Here is a 27,870-nt window from a genome sequence, read left to right on the forward strand (position 1 = left end):
GAGCACTTCATCAAAGCTTGTGTCACTGCTGCCTGTTTGAGGCAGATCCAGTTTTCATCTTTCCTCAGTTCGACAGAAGAGAGGAAAAAAACATTTAAAACAGTAATGTGGGGCACAAAACCAATTTAGAGAGGAACTAAGGGCATGTGTGCTACCAGACACTCACATTTGGAAACTCGCTTTTGAGCGCTATGCCTCTGATCTGCACACCCTGCTCTAAGCACTGTCCAAAAAGCAGCGAAGGTTAATGTTCTGTAATATAGGTACTTGCCTCTTAGCATGAAATAGCCTTTAACTTGGTGAGTTAAAGGCTTAAGCAAGTAAGACCATGTCTACTTTGAGCAATCCATGTATCCCTGCACCACGTGTGCAGGTTTTTTGGCACATGCTGTAACTCTTCTTCACAGATTGTGCCCAGAAATTCAGGCACAGACCATTTAATCACAACTTCTCCCTTGGTTATAGCTGTGCTAACTTGACACTATTCATTTTTGACAATCAAAAAAACCCCACAGATATTCTTGATATTACATCTACAGGAGAATACAAACAAGAGATTAGCCTGCAGGAGCAATTTCTACATGGTGTAGTCAACATTTTGTCCCTATTAAGGCTATTTTTCATACAGAAGGGAAATACTGATTGCTTCTATACAATTTTTTACTTGAAGTCAGGCTTAATTCCTACCTGTTACACCAACTCATATAGGCAACTGGAAACCATGTAAGACAATGCCCTGCAGTACCACAAACCAAAACCAAAGGCAAAAGAATGAATAAGAAATAGCAAAATTACTCATTATAACTTCAGCTCTTGAGTCATGCAAAGCTCTGATCAGACACTTCAAAGCATTAACAAATATTCAGTTCTGGAATCAGGAATCGGAGAAGACAGGAAAAACCTTGCAAAGAAGGATATTTCAATGAACTAGAACTGTCACCCACAACAGCTGGGGGTGTGAGTCGATGACAAACTGAACACGAACCGCTTCAGTGTGCGCTTAAGCCCAGAAACCGCCCATGTGCTGGGCTGCACCAAAAGCAGCGTGAGCAACAGACCAAAGGAGGTGATCTTGCCCCTCTGCTCTGCTCTGATGAGACCCCACTTGCAGCACTGTGTGCAGTGCTGGTGTCCTCAGCGTAAGAAGGACATGGAGTTGTTGGAGCAAGTCCAGAGGAGGCCACGAGGATGATCAGGGGCTGGAGCACCTCCCCTATGGAGACAGGCTGAGAACATTGGGGCTGTTCAGCCTGGAGAAGAGAAGCTGCGTGGAGACCTCAGAGCAGCTTCCAGTGTCTGAAGGGGGCTACAAGGGTGCTGGAGAGGGACCTTCATCAGGGACTGGAGCGACAGGACAAGGGGTGATGGGTTCAAATGGAAATAGGGGAAGTTCAGGTTAGATCTAAGGCAGAAGCTCTTCCCTGTGAGGGTGCTGAGGCGCTGGCACAGACTTTTCCCAGAGAAGCTGTGGCTGCCCCATCCCTGGCAGTGTTCAAGGCCAGGTTGGACACAGGGGCTTGGAGCAACCTGCTCTAGTGGAAGGTGTCCCTGCCTGTGGCAGGGGGGGTGGAATTGGATGAGCTTTAAGGTCCTTTCCAAACCGAACCAGTCTGTGATCCTGTGATTCTAAAAGCAGGGACAAAATGTGATGGAAATCCTGGCAAAAGAAATTCTCCAAACCAGACTGAATATAGCACAACCAGTACTGTAATAAACAGAGTAATGCTTGAGACCGTTGGAGGACCACTATTCTCCAACTCCAAATCAGAGAAGTCAAGGGACAATAAAAGCGTTCAGGTAATAGACATCTCATCATATCTCATCACTGAAACTTAATCCAAGAAATAAGATTTTGTTTTATATTACTGAAATCAATTGTTCATTTGACAAAACTTCAAGAACACTGAGCCCTTCTGCTGAGTTTAAGCTAATTACTGTCATGCCACCATCCAGAGACTCAGCTTGAAATAATAGTCCAGAATTAAAACATGAATCTGAAGCATTGTCAAAGTTGAACATACTTGAACATTTCTTAAAATTGTCTCCAATTATTTAAAATATATATTTTGTATTTGCAATTGTTGTTTTGTAAGGAATTTATGAGAAGGGAAATCATACTTAGTATCAGCGTTCTTTCTTCCAGTACTAAAGCCCAATGATTTCTAGCCATAAAATGTTCTTTCCTGTCCCATGTTCTTTCAGTTCTCTAGGTTCAGGAATGATAAGCTCTGCAGAACCTGCCTCTATGTTGACAATAGGCTATATGATCCAGAAAGCAAGCAACCCTCTCCCATTTACAAACTGCTCAGTTACTGCAAGCGCCAAGAGCCTGCAGCTCCTACTCGGAGAGTTCAAGAAGAACCAAGTGTTGCAGGTATCCCCCTCCTCAGAGGGCATTTCGTCTACACAGGGGGAATTCCAGCCTAAACCCCCAGAGCCAGCACGTGCTACAGACCATCACACACGAAGGTGACACTCCTGACTCTAAAAGTTCATGAACCACAGATTGCTGAAGACAGCTTCCCACCAAGGCTTGAGCCAGCTGTTGACACGTCCTTGCTAGGTGCTCACTGCTGACTGCTAGCAAAGACAGAGCGCTGGGCCCGCACCGTTACTCTCATGCTTGTCCTTAGCTTGTGCTCTAACCTACCAGGTTCCCCAGAGGAAGATCTCCCAAAAATCTAAGGAACTAAACAAGTCTTCAGGTGACCTTCATTACTTCAAAGTGGAGATGCTGTCTCCCATTTAAGAATCCCTCCCTGCTAAATGTACAACAATTTTGTCTAATGATGCTTTGATTGTAGCCAAGTTAGCTCTCCTATGCTTAAAATAGCAATAAACCCCTCAAACGATTGTTTATCTGTTTTCCTCATCCAGCATTTCACCAGGGAAAAAGCTACTGCAGTTTGAAGATGCCACTCTTCAGAACTGCAGAAATGTGTTTTAGCCAATCATGGCTTGCTACTAGCAAGTGACAGTTGTTTGGTACCACTTTATTCTTGCAGCGCTACCCCAAATAAACAGTCTGAATACAAACTCTTTACACTGATCATACAAATACTGGCCTACTGGTTGTGACTAGATAACCAACAACTTCTTAAAATATATTTTTATGGGTTATTTTGTTGGTTCAGTTCAAATCACAGTGAGGGAAAGAAACCATAAATATCATGGAAAAACACTTCCTCAGAGAGAGGGAGAGCAAGAGGATAAAGCAGGTTTCCATGGTTACTTGGTTAACCATCTCCAGTTTGCTGTTTATATAGTTTAACAACTACAAGACAGTATAAACAAGAAGAAATGAAATATTTATTAAGATCTACATTCCAGAAAGCTCCTACCAGATGTCACTTCTGTTTCATCAGCTGACTGTCCAGTGAAGCTCTAAAAGACACACTGGCATCTACTAGTTCCTGGTGCTCTCAAGTACATTACATAGGACAAACCCTTCCTGAACATACACAGAGGGAGCCCTTGACTCAAGTTTATTTGCTAATATTTCATCTATAATTTATTATCAGTAGAAGATGATCCCTTGCCTTGAGACCAATACAAAAATTGCAGGCGTCTCACCTAGAAGTAAAAGCTCTTGCTTGGCTGTCAGCTAAAACTAACTGACCACCACAGGCTGCTCTCAAGCTCCATCCATTTCAACAGTTGCAGTTTTAATCACTTCTAATGCAAAAGAAGTTCCTGTTATCTTGAGTCATCACCCTAAATGAAAGGTTCATGCTGTATAACAGCACTTTTCAGCAAAAAATGTCATCAAATCAGGCCATTTTTATTTTGACCTCCTGAAGAAATAGGCTTCCTATTGTCCGGGGGAGGAATGCCAAGAAACTCTGCTACCACTCGCACTGGGAAGGCTCCAGATGCACAACTGAAAGCCCCAAAGTTCTATATGGAGTCCCCAAAGTTCTATATGGAGTGCAGGAAAGTCTGGAAGTATTTGGATATCAACTTCCTTCAGCTAAAAGCAGCACTTCAGCTTACATCCTGTATGCATAGTCATCACACAGCAATGAAGCTGACTCCAACAGTGAAAGCAGTACTGAATTCAGTGATATGTACAATCATTGAATCATTTAGGTTGCAAAAGACCCTTAAGCTCATTGTGTCCAACTGTTAACCCAGCACTGCCATGTCCACCACTATCCCATGTCCCTAAGCACCACATCTACACATCTTTCAAATACCACCAGGGATGGTGACTCAAGTAGTACAGTACAGTTATTTAAATAGCATATAGAGACTGAGACAGACACATTTTTCTAAGCAGCAATGTTTTTTCTGCTGTGTCCTAGCCAAAAAGTGTGCTGGAAACTGCTATTGCAGCTTCAACACTATCAGCCTGTCTACCATCCTACAGGCAAATTTCTGCATGTCACTGTTGCTGTGTGTTTGCTCAAATTTCTAGTGGTGAGCACAGTTGTTATCCTTTTAGTCAATTGTGAGTCCTGCAGAGGTCAGCTCATCTCTCCTCTATGGCAGGATCAACTTCACTTAGGTTACTCTTCAACAAGATTTGCTCCTGAGTTGTTGCTACACAGTGAGGGAACCAAATGGCCTGCTCTGGCTCCACTATTCTAGTCAGCCAGGAAAAGGTATTTTATGTATTTTTATCTATATTGTTTATATATAGATATTTGAGTTTGGCAGAACTCAAAGGAAAACATGCCTGAAGTTTATATTGCAATGTTAGCTCCCTATCACTGGTCAAACAGTTAAGGTCAGTATTTAAAACTACTCCACCTCACTAGCAAGTTGTAAATGTCTACTGTTTAATATTTTCAGAGCAATAGTCTAATCCAGATTTGAAAAGCAACTCATTGAACTGAAATGCTAGATATAATAATCTCTAAATCTACCAGAACTGTCCCTGAAAAGGACTAGCACATGGGATGCCATTATCCTTATAGCTAAAGATAATATTCATTATATAATATCAATATGCAGAAAAAAAGAGCAGAGCAATACTTGTTCCTTATACATCCTGATTCTCTCGACATCAGTCAAGGTGGAATTCTGCTTTATTTACTGCTTTTGCAGTTTGGGATAAGTGCATAACTCAGGCAAGCAAACTGCCTTGTGCTGTCCACACAGCCCAGAGCAGCAGAGGCTGCCTGCAAAGCGGAGGTACTCTGCAAGTGTCCAGCTATGCTGCTTGCAAGAAAATGCTAAGTCTTCTCCAGGAGAAAGCAAACAAGAACTCTGCGACAGCTCATAAAAAGTATTATCCTGTGGTTGCCATGACCTTAGCTCATTCTGCAGCACTGCACAGTGTTACTGCAATTACATTTTTAGGCTATAGTGGGAAGCCTACACAGCATGTTACTTCACTCTCTTATTTGAGACAGCAAGATAAATAGAAGGCTTAAGGTTTTGACCCCTCATTCCTTCAAAAATGATTTGTACCTAATTATTTATTTGTGACCTTTAATATGGAAGTCTGCAGGAGATTTTGATTCACATGGCCTAATTTCTTTAGGAGCTAGGGAAGGAGTGTTTCCCCTTAAACTACACCTCAGAAACAACATATTTTACTGCAGCTGCTTAATAGAACACTTTTTACTACAGCTCCCTATTTACATTTATAATCCGCCCAAGTAAATGCAATGAAGAGTACATACGGCCTGCAACAAATCACACTATTTCCTTTTTTTAACCCAAATTTATATGTGTGATAGAACGATCCAATAGTTACTTCCTGTCCTGTTTTATCATCTGTTCTCGGTGTTACGTAAAAAGCTTATAGTAAATATCAGCGTTGAGCTCTTATATAGCATTCTTAATCCATAGATCTCCAAGCATTTTAACAAAGGATGATCATTATCCTGCTTCATCCATGGAAAGAAAAAAAAATACCCACAGAGATCTTCAGGGTGAAATTCGGATCTCATCGAATTCCCACGGAGCACGGTGAAGCCAGGGTTGCACTTCAGATCACACCACCACCAGTCAGCCAGAACAGCACCCGTATCCACAGACACATCCCAGAGCCTTCCAGAACACCGGTGGCCTGTGATTTGCACTCAGCAACTCCACACACCACTTAGGCATCATTCCAGAGAGAATGTGGCTCTCAATATGGTATCTTATTCAGCTTGACATTCACTAAAACGCCTCCCATCCCACATGGGCAGCACTTCTTAAGTGTACTCTGCCTTCTCCCAGGTATCCTGCTTTACAGCTCCTAACACACTAACGTTGCCATCAGTGCTGTAAATAACTGCAGCCAAGTCCCCTACTTGGGCTTTATTACTGAAATCAATACAGCTGCAGACAGATACACAGGTATCAAGGTCTAATGTCACCACTGAGGTGTCTCAAAGTATTTTCACCTCCACACTGAAGCCCTCAAATCCCCTGATCTGTGTGTAACCAGATAGTTGTCAGGCCTCCTGCTTTCATCCCTTCCTCCCCTCTTCTAGATTTGTTTCTCATACCCACTCTTTGCACCTTGCTCTAAGGTAGGTGTTTCAACTCACAGACTTCCTTAACTCTACAAACTCTCCTGGACTATTCAGAGAACCTAGAGCCAATACTGGAGCTAGGAGGGACAAGGGCTGAAGGCGGACTGCGTACTGATGGCCACACAGGTTATTGGGGCTTCAATCTGATTGGAACTGCTGCGTGCTACCACACGGCCATGAAAAAAGCAGTAAAGCTATCCACTTCAGTAGCACATCTGATAATGTACTATCCAGACATGACGATTTGAGAGAACGTTAACTTATGGCTTCAGATTAAAGTTAAGGTGTTATTGTTTTGACGTACTACATAGCAACTACCTCAAGAACACTTTGGACGCAGGGAAAGTCAAGCAAGCTGACCCTGAGCACAAAGATGAGCCGAAGAGCCGGGATTCTTCAGGAGAGGATTCAGAACACACCACACAATCAAGTAGCCAAGGAAGAGAAATGCATGCAATCTTCCCTGCCCACAAGGACAATGGGAGTGATTCTGTATCACTGTGTTCACCCAGATAGGTTATTCTGAGCAGCTGCTCCTAGAATCCCATAGAGCAGATGAACCACCTACTGTCTGAACCAGTACTGTCAGGTAGAGAAGGCACAAAAGCAGAGGCAGTCACATAATAGGTTGCTTTTGGGACACACATTTCTAGTATGGTACCGGCTTCCAAGGAACATAATGGTAGTCTTATGGACTCCCATGTCATTCCCTGACACATTTGCCACACAAAGATGTTGTAGGGGAAAACATAACTGAAACACGCAAAGCTTCATCCATTCCCAAGCTTAGCTAGGTACAAGTCAAGTGCAAGACAAAGACAAACCGCAGCTTTGTGGATGCTGCCAGGCAGCTCCTGTGCCTGTGCTGAGCTAGAACGCACTAGAACAGGCAGGAAAAGCAGGCTGGCAGGCTCCTAACATGTTTCTTTTGAAGGGGAGGATGAAAGGTAACCTCAGAGCAGCAGCAATTCAGATTACAACGATGAGTCTGAAGCATGTGCTGGCTAAGATGTGCTGCCTACAGCTGATTTGCCAGAAGCTCAAGTAGAAAAGAATGCTCTTCCCATCCTATTTTTTTCCCCCACATTTTTTTTTCCAGCACTGGTCTCCATCTAAATTCCAATATACTATCGCACAGAAACAGCATGTGGCTTTCTGAAACACATCTAAAACATAAAACATGAACTAACTTTGAGATTCAAGTTTACACCAACCTCATCCTGCCATTTGGAAGTTGTAATCATGGCTCCCAGCATGCCAGGGTACAAATATGGATCACAACCGTGGAAGAAAACAAGGCAACATTCAAAGCGAGGAAGACAAGAGAATTAATTAAAGAGAAAACTAAGTTACGCAGAAACCTGTGAATTTATGCTCTAGGTCATGTGAAACCTTTACACGTGGTGTAGTTAACACTAAAGCGCTTGGTGGAACTGAAGTATTGCATAAAGAATATTTTTAATATAAGTGACATTTCTTACATACCCAGTGGTGTGACTGTGAAATACAGGTTGCTTCAGTTATAAAAGGTGCCAAGTCCCTCACACTGAAATCACACTAAACTCCAGGCAAATTCTGGCCCTTGTAGTCAGACAGGGACAAAAGTGTTCAGTGACATAATTCCCTGGACTTCACACGGAGTGAGTTCAGCATTCTTACAAGCTCAGGTGGTTCAGGACCGCAGGGCACGTACTACTGAAACACAACCTTTGATCCAGCTCCATAAACTACTCAGTAAAATTACTTCAAAGCAGCCTGAATTTAATCTCAGAATACTTCATGCTCCACAAACTTATTTCTTGTTCATACATAGTGACTCAAATACCCTGCAACAAAAATAACAAACTGTTTTAATTCACAGTTGCAACACATAAACACGATAAGCTCTGCACATTGTTAAGCCCAACTTCCCCACTCCAACAGTTGAAGTTAAATGTCACATTTACATAACATTTGCATAAAGATTCAGGTTTGTTTATACAAAACCCAGCCTTGGGTTTGCAGCACACTTGATGCTCATGTAACAACATTATGTGTGTTGTTTTGTAACAACAGATTGTTTGCTCTACTTAAAAAAACAAGGCTTAATTCTGAGAAGGTGCTTGAGAGGCTGCAGTTGCTCTGAGGCAGTTTAGCATCATTCTTCATTACTGCCTGATCCAGCTGGGGGGGGGGAGTGGGTTTTCTTTTAAACGAACTTGAGATTTTGGGCACTGTCCCAGTCTAAGCAAGACACCCCTTCACACAGCTCACGGGACCCAACTGCAGCAAGAGCAGCTGTACCTTCCAGCCTCTCCACGAAGAGGTCTTGACAGACAGACTGATAGCTGCTCTCTTCTGTGTTATAGAACTTCAAAATGATTTTTGCAGAAGCCCTAGGGCCCCATATTGAAAGTCAATTTAAAGAAGAAATAATTCCCAAGCTAAGACCATTGCCTCTTCAAAGGAATAAAATAAACACTTTAACATTAAAACTACTCAATAATTGGACACAAAGCCACTGAATCACATCTAGTGACAACTACGATTGCTTTTATTAGCAACAAGACTACGTACTTGAGTTCTCAATGTGCTAACTTCATCACAAACTTCCAATGAAGTCTCTCCAAGGGCTGTCTTCAGCACACCACATCCACATCATAAGATAGAATCATAGAATAATTAGGGTTGGAAAGGACCTTAAGATCATCCAGTTCCAACCCCCTGCCACGGGCAGGGACACCTCACACTAAACCATGTAGCCCAAGACTCTGTCCAACCTGGCCTTGAACACTGCCAGGGATGGGGCATTCACAACTTCCTTGGGCAACCCATTCCAGCGCCTCAGCACCCTCACAGGGAAGAGCTGCTGCCTTAGATCTAACCTGAACTTCCCCTGTTTCAGTTTGAACCCATCACCCCTTGTCCTGTCGCTCCAGCCCCTGATGAAGAGTCCCTCTCCAGCATCCTTGTAGCCCCCTTCAGACACTGGAAGCTGCTCTGAGGCCTCCACGCAGCTTCTCTTCTCCAGGCTGAACAGCCCCAATGTTCTCAGCCTGTCTCCATACGGGAGGTGCTCCAGCGCCTGATCATCCTCGTGGCCTCCTCTGGACTTGCTCCAACAGCTCCATGTCCTTCTTATGTTGAGGACACCAGAACTGTACGCAGTACTCCAAGTGAGGTCTCACAAGAGCAGAGTAGAGGGGCAGGATCACCTCCTTTGACCTGCTGGTCACGCTTCTTTTGATGCGGCCCAGGATACGGTTGGTTTCTGGGCTGCAAGCACACACTGAAGCCGGCTCATGTTAAGCTTCTCGTCAACCAACACCCCCAAGTCCTTCTCTGCAGGGCTGCTCTGAATCTCTTCTCCACCCAACCTGTAGCAGTGCCTGGGATTGCCCCGACCCACGTGTAGGACCTTGCACTTGGCTTGGTTAAACTTCATAAGGTTGGCACAGGCCCACCTCACAAGCGTGTCAAGGTCCCTCTGGATGGCATCCCTTCCCTCCAGCGTATCAACCAAACCACACAGCTTGGTGTCATCGGCAAACTTGCTGAGGGCGCACTCAGTCCCACTGTCCATGTCACCGACAAAGATGTTGAACAACACAGGTCCCAACACCGATCCCTGAGGGACACCAGTCGTTACTGTTTTCCAACTGGACATTGAGCCGTTGACCACAACTCTCCGTGTGTGGCCATCAAGCCAGTTTTTGATCCACCGAGTGGCCCATCTATCAAATTGATGTCTCTCCAATTTAGAGACAAGGATGTCATGCAGGACAGTGTCGAACGCTTTGCAAAAGTCCAGGTAGATGACATCAACTGCTGTGCCCCTGTCCATCAGGGGCATCATTTCGTATGTCATCTCGTACATAAGATGTACAAAAGACAGTAAGAATCACCTTTTGTTCTTCTTAGCTTCCTGGCTAAGGAAGTATTGTTACGGTGGGGCTTTTTTGTCCAAAAGGAGGTTTATATAATGTACCTTGGAAACAGCCTGCTTCTGTGTTAGTCTGCTCTTGAAGTTTCTTTCACAGCTGGACGCCCTTGACTGAAAACTCTGCTTCTGTTACTGCCACTGGCTTTATCTGCACTGTGCCAGAAGAACACGCTGGTCCAAGGGAGTCAAGACTGGTCAATACTTGCTAGAGTCTCATGCCCTACTACACCTCACTTGGTTTAAAGGCATGGGATTGGAGGCAGAAAGGAACCAGAGGCAAATGCAAGTACAGCAGCTGCACATATCCAACACACATCTGCATGTGGCAACCTATGTACCAGCATCACTGAATCCTTCCTCAGCAAGGATCACAGGATCAACTGGGTTGGAAAGGACCTTCAAGGTCATCAAGTCCAACCGTTCCCCAGCACTGCCAAGGCCACCACTGACCCATGGCACTGAGGCACCTTTGGCAGTTTTTTACCCTGTATGTTACTTTGATGATCACAGATAGAAATAAACTGCTTGCCTTCACCCAGATACACTGCTGCTTAATTAATACAGCATCTTTGTGCCACCACTGATCCAAGTCTGAAAAACGAGACATAAATTGTTAGAGACATATTGCAGGTTACTGCAGGTTACACTTATTCAGTGGATGCCCCCCAGACACACAGCCTGCACTTAAAAGTCAAACACATCTGTTCCAACCAGCCATCTGGGACTCCAAGGCAAAGCAGTACAAAGATTTGGCAAAAGTGGTTAGGATTAACCTCATTTGGAATAGACCACAGTTTTCACGAGGTGCCTGAAGGCAGCTGAGGGCAGGCACCACTGTGGCCATTTTATGGCAAAAGGAAAAGGTTACATGATGACTAAAAGCACAGCCTGAAAAGAGTAAGGAAGTCCCAAAGGTAAAAGTTACTGGGTAAATTAGGGAACTGCACAGGGCACAGGAAGACAAAGTCAGTGTACTTGTATCCAGACCACCTTTTGGAAAGAGTCTGTGGCTTGAACCACCCCCAGAACCCACCTGGGTTTTTGTTCTGGAGGAAATTATCTGGTTTGCTCCAGAAGACAGTTTGGGCATACAGTGTTGTGAGTTAGGGTTGTTCAGCCTGGAGAGGAGAAGGCTCCCAGGAGACCTTATTAAGGTCTTTCAGTTCTTAAAGGGGGTGTAAAGAAAGGTGGCGTAAAGAAAGATGACGACAGACTTTTTTAGCAGGGCCTGTTGTGACAGGACATGGGGTAATGATTTTAAACTGAAAGAGGGGAGATTCAGACTAGATAAGGAAGAAGAGTTTTTACAATGAGGCTGCTGAGGCGCTGGCACAGGGTGCCCAGAGAAGCTGTGGCTGCCCCATCCCTGACAGTGTTCAAGGCCAGGTTGGACACAGGGGCTTGGAGCAACTTGCTCTAGTGTGAGGTGTCCCTGCTCATGGCAGAAGTTTCAACTAGGTGAGCTTTACAGGTCACTTCAAACCCAAACCATTCTCCAATTGTTGTGTGTGCAGTAAGGATGACTGGGTGACCAGGATACTGAGAGAACCAAAAAGCCAAACTTCTTGACAGAGCAGAGGAGGAAGGATGCATCCCTGTGGGACTTTACACCCACTGATCTCCAAGGCAAAAGTGATTATCCAAATACTTCCATCAATCCTGTTGCAAGAAAAGTGAAATCTCTAACACTGTGCTGCCTAGCCCAATTCCAGTATATTGCAACATCAATAGTCTTTTATGGGCAGCCACATTCAATGCAGCAGCAGAGAGACCGAACAGGATTAACACTGGTATCTGGCCCCGAAAAGATGGCAATGGTCTATGCTACATCCCATGTGGCACCCCAGTAGGGAATCTGCGTGTAGCTGCTGGAGCCCAGAATCACCTCTGATGATTACACCTAGCAAGGGAGGAGGAATGAAACACAGAGTGAAAGGGACTGCCGCATCAGGTGTTGACTTTCCAAGACCTAGGTGCACTAGAGAGAAGGGACAGTCTCAGAACTGAGTTTCAGGGGGGCTTTTTTGGTTGGTTGTTTTTTGGGGTCTTTCTTGTTGTTGTGAGATTTTGGGGTGATAACTGTGATAACAGTGATAACTGCTTGGGGTTTTAAGCAGGGGCACAGATGTCTTCAGCTCCAGGTGGCTTAAATACTGTTGAGCTTTTCAGTGAGTCTACATTTCTCATAGGGGTTACACTTAGATTGTGACTCCTCACCATCTCAGTAGTAAGTTGTGATGTCTTTTGGGAGCAAATCTCTTTTAGAAATCACTTTCAGAAAAGGTCTGACCTCACAGGAACGGATCTCAGTGATGCCCTTCTGAGCAGAGTAGAATGACAAGGAAAAAAAATGACTTTAAAAAAACCCGTTACCAGTTCATTAACATTGTTCTGGTATTCTTTTGGGTAGCACAGAATTGTGAGGGCTTCCACAGAGGATGAAAACAGAGCCAGCTGATGAACAGAATTTTCCTTACCTTCTTCCATGGATGTACCTTATCTAGAACAATAATCCCTCTTATGCCATGGGATCCTTCTGCCCTTACCTGGAGGTGTTTCTAGGTAAAAATAAATAGAGGTGGCCAGACACACTAAATTTTGATCCCAGAGTTCAACTATGCCTTGCTTCACCTGAGAAAAACAGAGAAGGGGATGATTTTCAAGTTTTGCATTTGGAGAACCCTTGCGCCACGTAATAAGCTAAACCTAAATAACCCGCAGCTCTAAACAAGCCAAAGTAATCGCAAAGCATGTGGTGAGCTGTTAGCACTGTCAGCAGATGGACACTTGTGGGAGACTTTGGGGGTGCGTGGTCCTGCAGCTCTTTTCAAAGCCAGATCTGTACTGAGAGGAGTGCAATTCACTCTTCTTCAAAGGCACAGCAGCGCTGACAGCGTGGAGAGTTTTCAAAAGGATCGTGCCTCCAGGAGCTGTCACTCTTCTCCACTGTCCTCATCAGCATTGCCCTAAAGGAAGCACCGTTTGCCATTAGGACAGTAAATACTCTCGTATGGCCGCGATTTCGTTCTCAGCACTGGATGAAATGCCTGGATGAAACAGCTTCAGTGAGGAAACAGCACCAGGCAGTCTCTCTCTTGCTCTTTCCCCTTTAAACTGCTACCTCAAAGGCTATTTTCATGCATTTTGAAATCTGAAAATACACCCATTGCTCCACTCTGAGAACACTCAGATTCAGGAGAAACAGTTGTTTTTCCTGTTGTCACAATGAAGAAAAAATACTACTGTTTGTATAGTACTTGTGTGATCTAAATAACATTAATACATTTGCTCATCCTAAAAGTAGTACAAAATACTTTCTTTTCTATTCCTTTGTGAAAACAATGGGCAAATGACCTTCCAAGTATGGTAGTACCTTTTTAATGGGTAGTATCAAACCCCACTTTTCATCACAAAATTACTGATCTTTTCCCCCATGGATTTCCAGAATCCCTGCTTCAAACACTATGGTGTAGCTAACAAAGGCCCAGACCCCGCCATACTCTACTGCACTTTAATTTCACAAATAGCAGTTCCATGACGCCAGCATCTTTCAGCATGCAAGGAAAGTGATTAGGAGTCTAGTCCCACAGCCCAGTTCAGCCCAAGCCAGTAACCACCACAGAATCAGCCAGTTCAGTATATCTACAACTTTCAATAATACATTTGAAAAGATGGGATTTTTATACCTTTCTGAGCTATCTTAAAAACCATATCAGAAGCATAGTTCAAGCCACAGCTAGATGGATAGACAGAAATGATTTAACATTTGTTTTTTGCTAAGAACACAGAAGCTGTGGAGCTGTCATTCTCTGTCATGTTTCTGTTACGCTTCACTTGGGCAAGCCACTGACTGTGTGTGCCAGGCTATGTACAATCCTAGACCCTTCCAGCAGCACTTCAATAAGTAATTAGGCACAGACTGTCCTTTTAGCAGAGTTTTAACTGTGCTTTCAGTTTTGTTGGCCCCACATTGTATATCTGAAAGTGTCAGACTGGGCTCCCCTTCCACTGCAGGGTAGTGTCCTTGCATTTAAAACAATACAGTATCTTAAAACAATATAGTATCTCTTGAACATTTCAGATCTCAATGTGTAGATTTTCAACATTTCCTGCAACTCCGGTTTGTTAGGGTTTGGGGTTTTCTTACACACACACACACCCCCCCCACTGTTTGCATTTCACACATAGAAAACCAAGCTGTAGAGAAGTCAATTTAAGACAGACACCATATGAACACAGGAGATCTCCAAATTCTCAGGAGCAGAGATTGTCTCAATAGGCAAAACCAAAGGCAGTAACCTTTGAAAGGTCGCATGGCAGACCAACAGCAGAGATAACACCAACTCCTCTGTTTCCTAGCCCAAAACTCATCTACTAAATAAGGGAAACAATGGGTTTTTTCGTTAAAGAAACGCCAGCAAAACTCATACTGCAAGAACAGAAGGGAACAGTATTTCCTCCTTCACAGCACAGCTACAGAGAAAGTATCTTTTGGCTCCCCAAGTTGCTAACAGGGGTGATAGACTGAGAATGAAGTATTTAAGGCTAAGGTTAGAACACCACACCGCAGAGAACCCACAGCTGGCTTGTCAAGACTCAACTCATGCAGATTCAATGGCTATTTGTGGTCCAAGGATGGCGCAAGCATGCAACTCCAACACTGCATCTCCACAGAAGGTAAAACAATGCAGTACAAAAGAGTAATATCTTATTCCATTCTTCGTATGAAGCAAGTGAAAGCATGTTTTCTGGCAGAAGCACTACCAGGAGCTCAGACTTGGTACATCAGTGCTTCCCATGATTCTATTCTCGGTTAAGTAGTTGTCCACAATCCCAGGAGACTTTGTGTACTGTTCCCTTTACCAACCATAGTATATTTTAAAACCATTTCTTAATACAATGCTTTCCATTTCTTATATGATTATTAAAAGAAAATAAAAAATCAATCTGCTGGTTAAAATGTAGATATAACTGATTTTGTAGAACTGATACCAGAATTTCAGCACTTTCAGAAGTCTAAAAACTGTACCTACACCCTGAAATACATGTCCCTTCAGCAATATTGACAGAATGGCTTTAGTGAAGAGAGCTGTCTGTTAAAAGCTGTCATGTTACATGCAAAGAAATACATAAAATAACCTTAATGTTCCAAAGCCTACTGGCTCTGAGATGTCGGGATGTGCAACCTTAAAACAAACCTCATTTTCCCTGTACACAGGCTGTGTGTGGTCTCTTATCTTTCAGTTTTCTGTATTTAGCTTAAATTACAAAAGCATGGCATTCAACATGACAGTTCCCAGTATTCTTCTCTTAACATATACATACTCTTTGTATTATTGTCCAGTAGGCACCCTGACCTTGGACAGAGAATTACCATTCTTTCCTGCATTTAGCCACAGCACTGAGAACCTAGAGAAGCTGAATCTGAAAGGGGCATCCTAGGTACTTCAGAGAGCAAAGGGAAAAGAGCACTTACAAGTGATGCTGAGCCTAAGAGAGATGCTTCTAAGCATTTATTATTGGCTGGAGCTGTATGCTTCTTTTACTAGCTACAGTCAAGAGCAAATTAGCAAGGTTCTGAAACATTAGAAAATGCTTCAAGTGAGTGACCAGAGGAGTGACCAACCTGTTAGAGCTCTGGAATCAGTACCAAAACCCCCTCCATTAAGGTCCCAAGGACTCAAGGAGTGTGAAGGCTTACCAGAGTCTTTGTCCAGGAAATATGACAAAGTAGCCTAAAATAATGAGTTCAGTAGCAAGGGCAAATTGAGGGAAACCTACCATCACCTGATTCTTATGGTGGGCCCCAAACAGCATGCTCTGGCTCACAAACTGAGTTCATTCTTCCAAGGCAAAGCTCTTCACGGATGGATATTGCAATGTTTTAGTGGGATGAAACAACTGATAGAACGAATTCTCTAAGGGCCTGAAGACCGTGACAAACTTCATCTTTCACACTTCTTTGTAAAGATCAGTAGATAGTGATAGATACGTTATTAAAAATGAATGCAAACCTATTCTTAGTGAACAGCCATGACTTTGTTCACACAAAAGAACTGCAAACAGCAAACCCAGTTCCTCAGTGTAGCATTCAAATGCATTAACCTCCCTTTTCTTGTTAAAGTGTCCTGCTTTAATCACTGCATTCCTCTAAATGTCAGCAAACAAAACATGCAACAATTATTCCACTTCCCTTATTCATTTTCAGAACACAGTGTATCAAATCAATCAGGTTTTCTATGGAGGAAAAAGCTATGCTCCATAGTGACATTCTTCTATACAATTCAAGTCCTTATTAGAAAGTAAGAAGGTACTTGAGTTACCAGTGGAAAACATTTGAAAAACGGTTTTCTTCAGTACATGAAAAAATAAGATCACCTCAGGAGCAAGTGGAACACTGGCACTGAAAATTCCTAAGTGGAGGTTCTCCTGGAGGACACCTGAAGAGGTTCCTTAGAGAGTGACATTGGATAGACAGCCAAGCCAAAGAGTGAAAGTTTCTCAAACTAATATATAAATAGAAGACAAAAGAGGATCTTGCTATAGAAAATACCAAGTAGCATTAAGTTCACATCGCCAACTCTACTCACAACAACAGAAATGCTTTTTAATATGGAATTACAATTCTAAAAAAGTATTGGCTTACCTGACCAGAAAGCGATGGAGCCCAACGTCGAAACTTCTGTAAGAAAAGAGTCACCATATTTTAATTACTAAAAAATTACTACTACTGTACAAACACTGTATTTCAAACCACTCAATAATGCTAAAGATGATAAATACAAAATTACTAGAATTGATAAAACAGAAGCAGAAGTGAAATATACAGTTTCCTTTCTGTAATGGCAAGGATGCTGGAGAGGGACTTTTCATCAGGGACTGTAGTGACAGGACAAGGGGTGACGGGTTCAAACTGAAACAGGGGAAGTTCAGGTTAGATCTAAGGATTTTCTTTGCCCTTCTCTGCTCTGAACTGCACTAAAATGGAAGGGATTGCTGTGAATTCTCTCCATGACACAGAATAACCAAGGAACCCCATTATTTCTCCTTCAGATACACAGAATATACTTGGGCCTTGCAAGCGTGTTCCGCTCAGATCTGGTGAGGAAAATCACTTTGAGAGTTTTTGACAGTAAGTACAAGGTAGATCACACTAAATTACAAGAACCATGCCTGGAAACGGCAGCACTAACAACGTACATTGGCAGATAGCGTCAGTGTTTCTTTCCCTTTCCTACTTCCTCCATCCCTCAGCCAGCTCAGGAGAACCAAGGTCATGAACAATGTACCAGCAAATCCCTGACACCACAGGAAGGCAGATGCTGATTTGAGACATTTACCTAAGAGCTGAAGTATGTGCTGGTTTTATGGGACTATCGATATCATCCCAGATTAACTGTGTGCATAATGGCATAGCCGGTGAATGTAAATGGCCTATTTCCAGTGCTGGACCCGCTCTGAAATGGCCTTACATTCTGTACACAGAAAACATTTTGGCACATACTAAGCTCTTGAGTATCCTGGTCCAAAAAAAGCCTAATTGGTCATTTGAGTACAACAAGGTTTTATTTTAACAGTATTGCTTGCAGTGTGCTGCCTTCTACCTGAAACAGCAAGAGAAGTCAGCAGTTAGTTAATGGCATCCTGGTAATAGCAGATAGATAATGAGCTATAGAAACGGTAGGACTTAACAGGGAGGGAAAGTCCTCTGGTTCACCAGGGTGGAGAGGAGAGGAGCAAATGTCTTGCTTAAAAGCTGCCTTGCAACAGCAAAAAATATTAATTAAACCTGTATATTCATATTCCTTTCCTAAAATCATTCCCCATTTTACATTATGGTTATATTACTGTGTAATTATACTGCATGAAGTGCACCCAGTTATCTTTCTACATTCCCCCCTGCCTGGACACACAATTTGCTCCTTCCTCTTCACTAAAATATTCAAACTTGAACAGGGGAGATTTAGATTAGATGTAAGGCAGAAGCTCTTCCCTGTGAGGGTGCTGAGGCGCTGGCACAGGGTGCCCAGAGAAGCTGTGGCTGCCCCATCCCTGGTAGTGTTCAAGGCCAGGTTGGACACAGGGGCTTGGAGCAACCTGCTCTAGTGGAAGGTGTCCCTGCCCGTGGCAGAGGGGTTGGAACTGGATGATCTTAAGGTCCCTCCCAACCAAAACCAGCCTGGGATTCAACGATTCTGTGTTGTACAGACAGTCTTCTGTATGAGAGCTGCCCACAGCCTGCATTTATAGCTCTGAACATCTTTGCTTCCTAGGATCAAGCACTTCAGCATGTTTGTTCTGGGATGGGGGAGAAGAAGAAACTTGTACAGTTCCAGGGCACACTGCATGCTGAACAGACACCTTACACATCTTCAGCCAAGCTCACCTTTCCAAGTTATCCCATCTATCCTTTATGGCAATGAGCCAATCTGCTATTGTCTCTGAAGAGACACAACAGCTGAGCTTCTTGTGGACAAGGATGCAGAGTATAAAAATATCACCACTTTTGACACTGAACCAAAAGCCAAAGGACTTGGCTTACATCAAGCATGGAAACTGGTCCTGCTAACTTGAGGTGATTAGAGCTGAAGGAGGTTGGGGTGGACAAAGCTGAGGCAGAGGGGGTTCAGACAGGAGGGAAAATGAGACAGTTTGCTGTGGACATACATGCCATCTCTTCTCTCATTTTTCACTCTTTCCAAAACATAATGCACTTCCTATTAAAAACAGATTTACAAGTCTACTGCATATAGGCTTTAGGTGTTAAAATATTTCCACTAAATATTCAATCAGTATTAAAAATGATCATGCATAGAACCAACTTATTAGAATAAATGTAAAGGAAGAAAAAAAATCAGAGCCTCACTAGGTATAACTTAGCATAGGCAGACAGGCCCCATCATTCCCTGGTTTGTGCTGATACATTTCAACTGATCCTGAATTCTCCACAGTGTAAGCAGTCAGTTAAAGATGTAACTACACTATGACCAACAAAATTAGCAGAATACATAGTAGCATCAGAGTGTGCACTCAGATCTTAAAGACACCTCAGGACAGTACCACCAATCAGTTCCAAAAGCAAGAACAAGCCTGAACAATTTCAAACTGTAAATGAGAGAAACAGTTGCATTACTTAAGGCTACTGATACTGGGTACATACACTTTTAAGCACATAGGATAATGAATAGAGACACTGTGCAAGGCAACAAATCGTGAAAAGCTAGGATTATGGGAGGCTGGTTTTGACAAAACCCTACCCCTGCCACTTACAACCATTCTGCTTATTTGTATTCAAATACATACTGCATGTAAGTCTACAAGGGAAGTGAAAATACAATGAAGTAGCAATGGAAACAGATGTGGTAGATGTAACCAGTCCCTCCATTCTCAGATGGAAAAGTTAACAAGGGGTAAAGAGGGTCTGTATAGCACTGTTCACACTGCAACTTGGGGGTAGAAGAAGCAACTTCATTAGATGAAAATAAGAGAACAAGTAATCACACTGCATTTCTATTAAAAACTTCATAGTGATCCCTTCAACATCACAGGAATCTCCCTATCAGGCATGACACAGCCCCCGCCACAACTGCCTTGAATTACACCCGCCAAATGCACATGATTATCTACTGCCTATAAAGTACACCCACGTTTACTTGGTATTTATCAACTTCACACAGCTTGTTCAACCCTGAGCCTCTCTGCAAAATCCAGGGTGTAGCTGATAGCCCTTGCAAGTTAGGGTGCCTCAGTCACACAAAAGTTCCATGAATGCTTTTTGAAATTTTATAATGAGCACAATTTTCTGAAATAAAGGTTTTAATTCAAATCTAAAATACCAAGGGAAAGGAGATCCAGTTTATCTGGTAGTAATGGTAGTCTTTGAACAGGGCATAATCTTGACTAGCCAGCGGAACAATAAAGGGGAGATGTCTTTAACCTCCATTTCATAATCATGTTACTCATTGCAGACAATTTGATCTCTATTTTCTTTATCAAAAAGTCTCTAATTCTGTTCCTCTGAAGGGCAGTTCTGAATCACAGTTCTGCACGCAGCTTTAATGCTTTTGGTAAGCATGGAAGTTTTAGTTTGACGCATTTCAGCAAAAGATTATACATATAATCCTTCCTAATCAAATTCGTCTCTTCCCAGTACATCACCTAGAAATCGGTGTCCAAAAATATACATAGACTAAACCAACAAGGACCTTCTCCAAAATACAGCTTTTGAAATCCCTGCCTGCAAGCATACATCTCTCTCCTCAAGGTGCATCTTCAAAATTACTTCAGACATGCAGTTTCTGCTTTGAAAGCTAAATGCATAATGCAACAACCTGCCTCCAAGTCTGCATTCAGCACAAAGCTGGTGGGGGGGAAGTCCTCTTCTATAGAAAAGATATGAAAGAGCTGAAACATGTTGGTATGAACCACAGTCAGTAGCAATTGCACATGCACTGAAAGTGTAATCCTGATGATTCCCAGGAAAAATAAAGTACAAAATCCCTCTTTTTGTCCCCAGGATGCAAAAAGGCATATATATACATCTGAAAGCCAAACGAGCAAAACTGGGGCAAGTTCCTGTTCATGCAATCAGAGTATCAGAGAAGCCAGTCATCTGTTTCCCCCTTACGGAATGGATACTCTGGACTCGCTCCAAGATTTTCATCTATCTGATTTCCTTCTAGTTGGACCTTACTATGAAATCCTGTGCCCACCACATGCTAGTTAAAGAGTGCTGTAGCACATGTATCTGCCTAATGCAGGCTGGCATATACACATACAAATCGGGATCAAAAACTAGTCAGGACCTTCTCCTAGGAGCTGGTTCACAGTTTCCCGGCCACATGCCTTGAGCTCAGCAGACAGGGTGGCTCCTACTGGAGCTACAGATTGACATGCAGTGACAGACTCTTGTTTCCTGAGCGTCACCACCCAAATGCCCACCCTGCTCCACACTTTTTATAAGCACGTATTATCCAATGGATTGATTATGGTCCCACTTTCCACAAAGCTGTGATTTCTGTAAAAGAGTACTGTGTACGGTTCTTGTGTCCCCAACATAAGAAGGACATGGAGCTGTTGGAGCCATGGTCCAGAGGAAGCCATGAGGATGCTCAGGGGCTGCAGCACCTCCTGTATGGAGACAGGCTGAGAACATCGGGGCTGTTCAGCCTGGAGAAGAGAAGCTGCGTGGAGACCTCAGAGCAGCTTCCAGTGTCTGAAGGGGGCTACAAGGATGCTGGAGAGGGACTCTTCATCAGGGACTGGAGCGATAGGACAAGGGGCGATGGGTTCAAACTGAAACAGGGGAAGTTCAGGTTAGATCTAAGGCAGAAGCTCTTCCCTGTGAGGGTGCTGAGGCGCTGGCACAGGGTGCCCAGAGAAGCTGTGGCTGCCCCATCCCTGGCAGTGTTCAAGGCCAGGTTGGACACAGGGGCTTGGAGCAACCTGCTCTAGTGGAAGGTGTCCCTGCCCATGGCAGGGGGTTGGAACTGGATGAGCTTTAAGGTCGTTTCCAACCCAAACCATTCTATGATTTTTAAATTCAATGAAGTTATGCCAGCCTATGTTATTTCAGGACCTGATCCCACACCTATTGAGATGAAAACCACTACTCAGTAGCTGTGTTAGGGACAATTCCCAGTTCTAGTACGATGGCTAACGGACCCCATCTCACAACAAGGTTTGATTGTGAAAGCTCATTCCCAATGATTTACAGCATAAAAACCCCCACATGTGTCAGGATCATACAAATGAATTTAAAGTTCAGCTCATTACTAGAACCACTTTTTATGAAACTCATTGCAACCGTTTGAGATGCCAAATCCTGATTTTGTACATCTATATTTTTAAACCACGTCTAGAAGAGAAAGCAGCACAGCTTTGTTTTCTGGCAGTTCCTCCCCAGGACTGCACCCTACTCCTGGAAACAAAGCACAACAAATCATGCAATTTGTAGCCTAATCTGGGCACTATTTGGCTAATCATGCACTTCAGCAAAGGTGTCCACTGACAGCAGACCCTACATGAGCACTCTGAAAAGCAGATCATGGCATGGTTCCAACTTTGGGCACTACCTTCAGGGGCATAGATCTAGGTAGATAGATTGCCATTTGTAAAGAGTTCAAAATCAGTAATCTAGATGGAGACAGGTAAATGTGATACTGTGTGCCCAGAGACCACATTGCATTGTAGAAATATTCCAGACACCTTCAGAACAGTCATGTTGCTGCTAGAACATAAACACTTCTGAACACAGAAAGGAATGGTGTAATTTATACATTACAGGAAAAGCAGTTCAAGCAGCAGCACTACCTCACACTTCACTGAAGCAAACAATAAAATAATTGCACTTAAATCTCTTCAAATCAGTTAGACTATCTGCCATTTATTGTGGTGATGAAATCCAGCTAGTGGGTTATTTATTATAGCTTCACTACTCTCTATCCTGTGGGGATCCACCATCTCTTAAAAGTTTGCAGTTGCTGTAATGTTTCAACAATGGCTCTCAGTGCTCACTTTTACAAATGTGGCTAAACTTGATATGAGAAATCCGAACTCATTCACACACCCCCAGAGTAGCCCATCCTATTCAACCCTAGAACACTGGCTGCAAGACCAACACTTTCATTAGGAGTCTCTGCAAATCCATCTGGCATTTTGCTGGTGAGCTGCTGGCTGAGAGTCTCTCCCACACCAGAACACTTTGCACTGGAGACTGAGAGGTCATTGAATGACAGCTGCTTTCCCTGACACAGTGCTCTTCAGTTGCTTCCTTGTCCCTCTCTCTCAAGCAGTGTCTCACAGCGGGGTGCCCAAAAAGCCTGTGTAAACAAGAGAATTCCCCTGGCAGACACCCCACCATCTCACAGTTTGATACTACTTTTCTGAATCCTCCTATTTCCGCTCATCTTTCTTCCCATCCTGCCTGTGGCAACCTCCCTGGCTGGTAATCCCTCAAAGATGAAAGCTTCCAAATTACAAGTAATCACAAGCGTGCAACATAAATCTAAAACATGCTTTAGTGTCCTGTCTGAAGAATAAGATTACTACAGGGAAAGCAGATAGAGAAGTCTATATGCAGGTTTTCTAAGTGCTATTATTTAAGGTCTCAATGAACCATAAAACTTGCTAAAGCAATCCCATAGAGGGCCATGCCTACCACGTAGAGTAAGTATTTTTCAAGTAGTGACTGCTACCAATTGATACATCATCACCTTCATTATTAAAGAACTGGGAAAGCCATCCATATTTTTCAAAGACAGTGTTGCCAGTTTACAGCTCTCATGGATTTGGACATTCTGTTTTCTGCCAGTCTGCTTGAAACCTGCACCTTCACTGCAAAGCTTATCTCTTCAGTGACAACCAGCACCCTTCTTCAACAGTACCACTACCACCATGCTAGGATATACTATTTAGAAAGCAGATGCACAACTTAAAATAGAAAAACAACAATTAAACTGTCACAGAAGATATTTTACAGTAGAAATAAATACAGCAAGCAAACTGAAAACATTCATGTAAAAAGCCCAGACTGTTTAGTGTTGTTAGATTTTAAAATGAAGACAGGAGGATGCATGATGAAAAGTGAGATCCAATCCAACGCAACAACCTGTTTGGATTTATCTGTTACCCAAACTATGGAATATACTTTTGGACACTAAGCCTTGAAAGTCACATTGCAACATTTTCTGGGCACTCTTGCCACATACAAGCCTGTTCTTGGAACTCTCATTTTTCATGTCAGCCTTCCAAATTCGTGCAAGAAACTTGGTGAATTCCACCCACATCCAGATTTTACAGTCTGCCCACTGACATGGTATTGGAATCAGGAACAAATATATATATGGAGCTCTTTTGGCATTCCTTCAAGATAAACAATAACAAATCCTATCATTTCCTGTGCAAAACCAAAACATCTCCGTTCTTACCATGCAACATACACTGATGCAAACTCTGGCTCATCCCAAAGAGAAAAATCCTGTCTAAATGAATTCAATGTTTTTTTTAACATCAAGATCTTAAGAACCTGCTTAAGCCTACATCTCAAGTTTCAATGGACTGTCCTTTGTTTACAAGATTTGATTTTAAGTTTGAACCATCTGCCAAGCAGCAAACTCGTAGTAGCAGCTTTCTTTCATCTCAAGGTAAAAATACAGCTAACAGTAAAAAAGACAAATCTATGTTATTTGAAAGAAAAATGTGAAGATTGTCAAATACTTTTATATCATGTCTTTGACAAGCAATTTCTTGTTACAGTAATAATAAGCAGGACTTCTATATACATGAAGAGATCTATCATATTCTCTGACACTTGCTTAAGGACATGCTAGAATTTTAACACTTCCTGCTTAGATAAAATACATGGAATTTCTGTTCTGTTTTTTCCTGGAATGATTCAACAGTAGCAAGTGCCTTTTGGTTTCCTCCATTATCAGAACAACCAAAGCTGCTACTGTGTTCAGCCTGTGCCGGATGCCTCCACCCGGATCTCTGGCTCAGCGCTGCGGAGCTCCTCAGCACCCACACAGCTGATGCACGAACATTCACCTTACTTACAAAGCACTCTTCTTGTGACGTATGGGATCACTTCAAGGTTGATCAGAGCAAACCCTAAACCTTTTTCTTGGAAAATATTTGCTGCATAGCATCACAGGGAGAAGCTAGGGCTTCCCTTACTCATGAGAATGGTGGAAATCCACAATGAAATCCTGAGCCAGGCAAAACCCCTGATTTCAACAGAAGCAGAAATACCTGGACTGACTGTGGACAGCCTGCATAATGAAGGGTACAGTCCAACTTTGCTATACAGTTTGTTAGAGACACCTTCACCTCCAAGTAGAAAATATCAGTAAGTCCCAAAGCTTCATCTATGGAGTTTCAGTTATTAGCTGGGAGCTCAGGCTGGAGACCTGCATGGCAAAAATATCTGCAATAAGATAGCCGCAAGGAGAAAGTTCCTTTGTGGACCACATAAAAAGACTTCACAAACTGCCAGCGGCCTCCAGCCTACATGCTCTAGTATCTTTTGTGGTTTCACTTCAATTTAAACACACAATTCGTATTATATCAGAAAGCCTGAGGAGAGTTTTAATGATTCTAGGCGGTGACTCCCCCTCACGCCACAATCTCTCAGCCAGAGAGACAAGCAGAACTTTAAGCAGGCATCAGTCATTGCCAGTGTTAATAGCAGACACAGGTCTGCTTACTTAGGAGGCTTTAAGACAACAAACTAACTCTGTTTCTCACATATCCATCACACTGGATCTTGGTGATACAGTTCAGCAGACACTTTTTAAGACAGAGCAAATCTCATTTGTGGTCTGTTAATCTCTCCTAGAAGCCTTTGGAAAAAATATTACTTTAATTTTATACCTCCCCTGATTCTTCAAAAGCCTGTGGTAGCTCATGGAGAGCTGATGAAACCTAAGGCCCATTAGTGGCAAACTCCCATAGGGTAAGTTCTCCTTCAGTCTTCCTCAAGTAAGATTCTCGCAACACAGTATGACTGCCCAATTACTATAAGATCCCTACCCTTACTGCAAACAGAACTAGCAAGTTTATTAACAGCCATTACTCATTTTCTACAGTGGTTGTGAGCAGGCAGAGTGCTGTTTGCCAAATGTGAGCAGCAGTTATAGTTTCTATCTACGCAGAGCTCATGCCGAATGCTGTGAAGAATGAGCTTCATGGGGGATCAGCAGTAGGTGGGCTTAGCTTGCGTGTTAAAAAATCCCAGCAATTGCAAATTACAGTAACAAAGCAGTCGCTACACAAATAAATTCCCAATAATTCTGCAATTTAGACCCAAGAAAGATTAGGGTGCTTCATTATTGCCTCTTTTTGCACTCCAAAGAGTGTACTGAAGAGATTTAAGAAGCTTTTTAAAGCTTTAACCACCAAATTGAGCTGTGCAGTAGATAAGAACTGTAGCATACACTAATTTGGCTGATGACAAAAGCAGTTAAATCTTTTGTCTCTATCAATGAGAAAATGACTAACCAGTCCATAACTACAGTGTCTTTCATATATCCAGGTGACATGTTAGCTACAAATAATGTGTCACAGATCAATGCTCAATTTTAAGCATCACAATAGTTAAGAAAAAATATAACAAGGAGATCAGGAAAAATGTTATTTTTCAACTTGGAAACAAGTATTCTACTACTAAAAAACCCCATGCACTAATTCTGCAATTAAATGCCCAGCTTTTGGGCAAGGAGCTTAATTATTCTCACATTGGCAAGCAAGTGTAACACTTAAACAGCAGTTGTAGGTGGCAAGGACATACAGCGAGACCTGTCTTAATTCAACCCTTGTCCTTACATATCAAGAGATGGAAAAAAACATCCCTTTCCTTTGTGAGACTCTCACCCAACGTCTTCAAAGACCATGTAAAAAGCTTCTCAAGAGTGAAAATTACTATTCTTTAAGTTTTTCAAAGTACATAATCCACAAACATATGTAAAAATATAAGTTTTACTTGACAAAACTGTTCTTATGCATGTTATTTTTACTACCAATTAGGGACTTGATTCAGTGTCCTTGTCCAGACAGGACACAAGTCAGATCTTACAGTTTCAGGGAGTTAAAATTTGCAAGAGAAGGCTTAATATGGCTCATGGGCATTGATGTATTTGGACTTCTGCATGCTTTGGCAATGTTGATTTCTTCTGTTATTAAGATTTCAGTACAATTTCCCCTTACTCATGAGCACCAGGCCATTTTAACACTGCAGATGTAATTCTATTTAATTCAACTATCAATTTAGATATTTTTTTTTTTTTTTTAGATTTAAGCATCACCTAAAAATATAGGGTGGGGGCAAAGTGCCTTTGGATCTTTTAATTTTTAAATAGAAGTGTTGCAGCATTAACATTTTCTAAGATTAAAACCAGCGAGAAGCTAGATCATTAAAAGACGTATTTGTTTTACCTGATACACTGTCTAAAACGCACTGGACAATTTTTTCTTTGAAAACAAAGGCTGAAAATATACCAGAAGTGACACTTAGTCTCCAGAGGAAAGGAAAACATGCATAAGCCTGTCCTTCCTTCCTTTTCTTGCCTCTCAGTTCCAGCTGCTGGGCAAGTCCCACCAGAGGCATGGAGCAGAAAGCTTTCAAAAACATAGTGTCTAGAACTACAGGACAGATACAAGACAAATCACCTCAAAATACCTGATCCTGTTGAAGCCAACTGCTAGATGATTTACAGCACTTGAAAATGAGATTCTCTGTTCATTGCACAGATAGGCTTGGCTCAGCATCCCCGCTCTAATCCCAGACAGCATCGTCTCCCCAGGCATAGGACCCCACTGAAGGTCCTCCTATAACTGTTGCTGCCGTTAAAAGCCCTTCCACAGCCAGGTGAGCAGCAGGTCTGAGCCACAGATTTGGATGTGCCATTTGAATTTCTACCAGGCTCTGGGCAATTTTGCACCAAATCCCTTCTTCACACTGCCATGGAGATGTAGAGC

At 42.7% G+C, this 27,870-nt stretch overlaps 1 protein-coding gene across 1 annotated transcript in view; it reads right to left on the minus strand.

Annotated features, from left to right (window-relative positions):
• Positions 1-27,870, minus strand: part of HHAT (hedgehog acyltransferase) — a 157,510-nt gene that overhangs the window by 101,695 nt on the left and 27,945 nt on the right. The window contains exon 9 of the mRNA XM_030499829.1: positions 17,042-17,077. Within this exon, the coding sequence (XP_030355689.1) occupies positions 17,042-17,077 (36 nt within the window). The remainder of the gene's footprint in view (positions 1-17,041; positions 17,078-27,870) is intronic.

This window comes from Strigops habroptila, chromosome 10 (genome assembly GCF_004027225.2).
Source record: "Strigops habroptila isolate Jane chromosome 10, bStrHab1.2.pri, whole genome shotgun sequence".
Lineage (NCBI taxonomy): Eukaryota > Metazoa > Chordata > Aves > Psittaciformes > Psittacidae > Strigops > Strigops habroptila.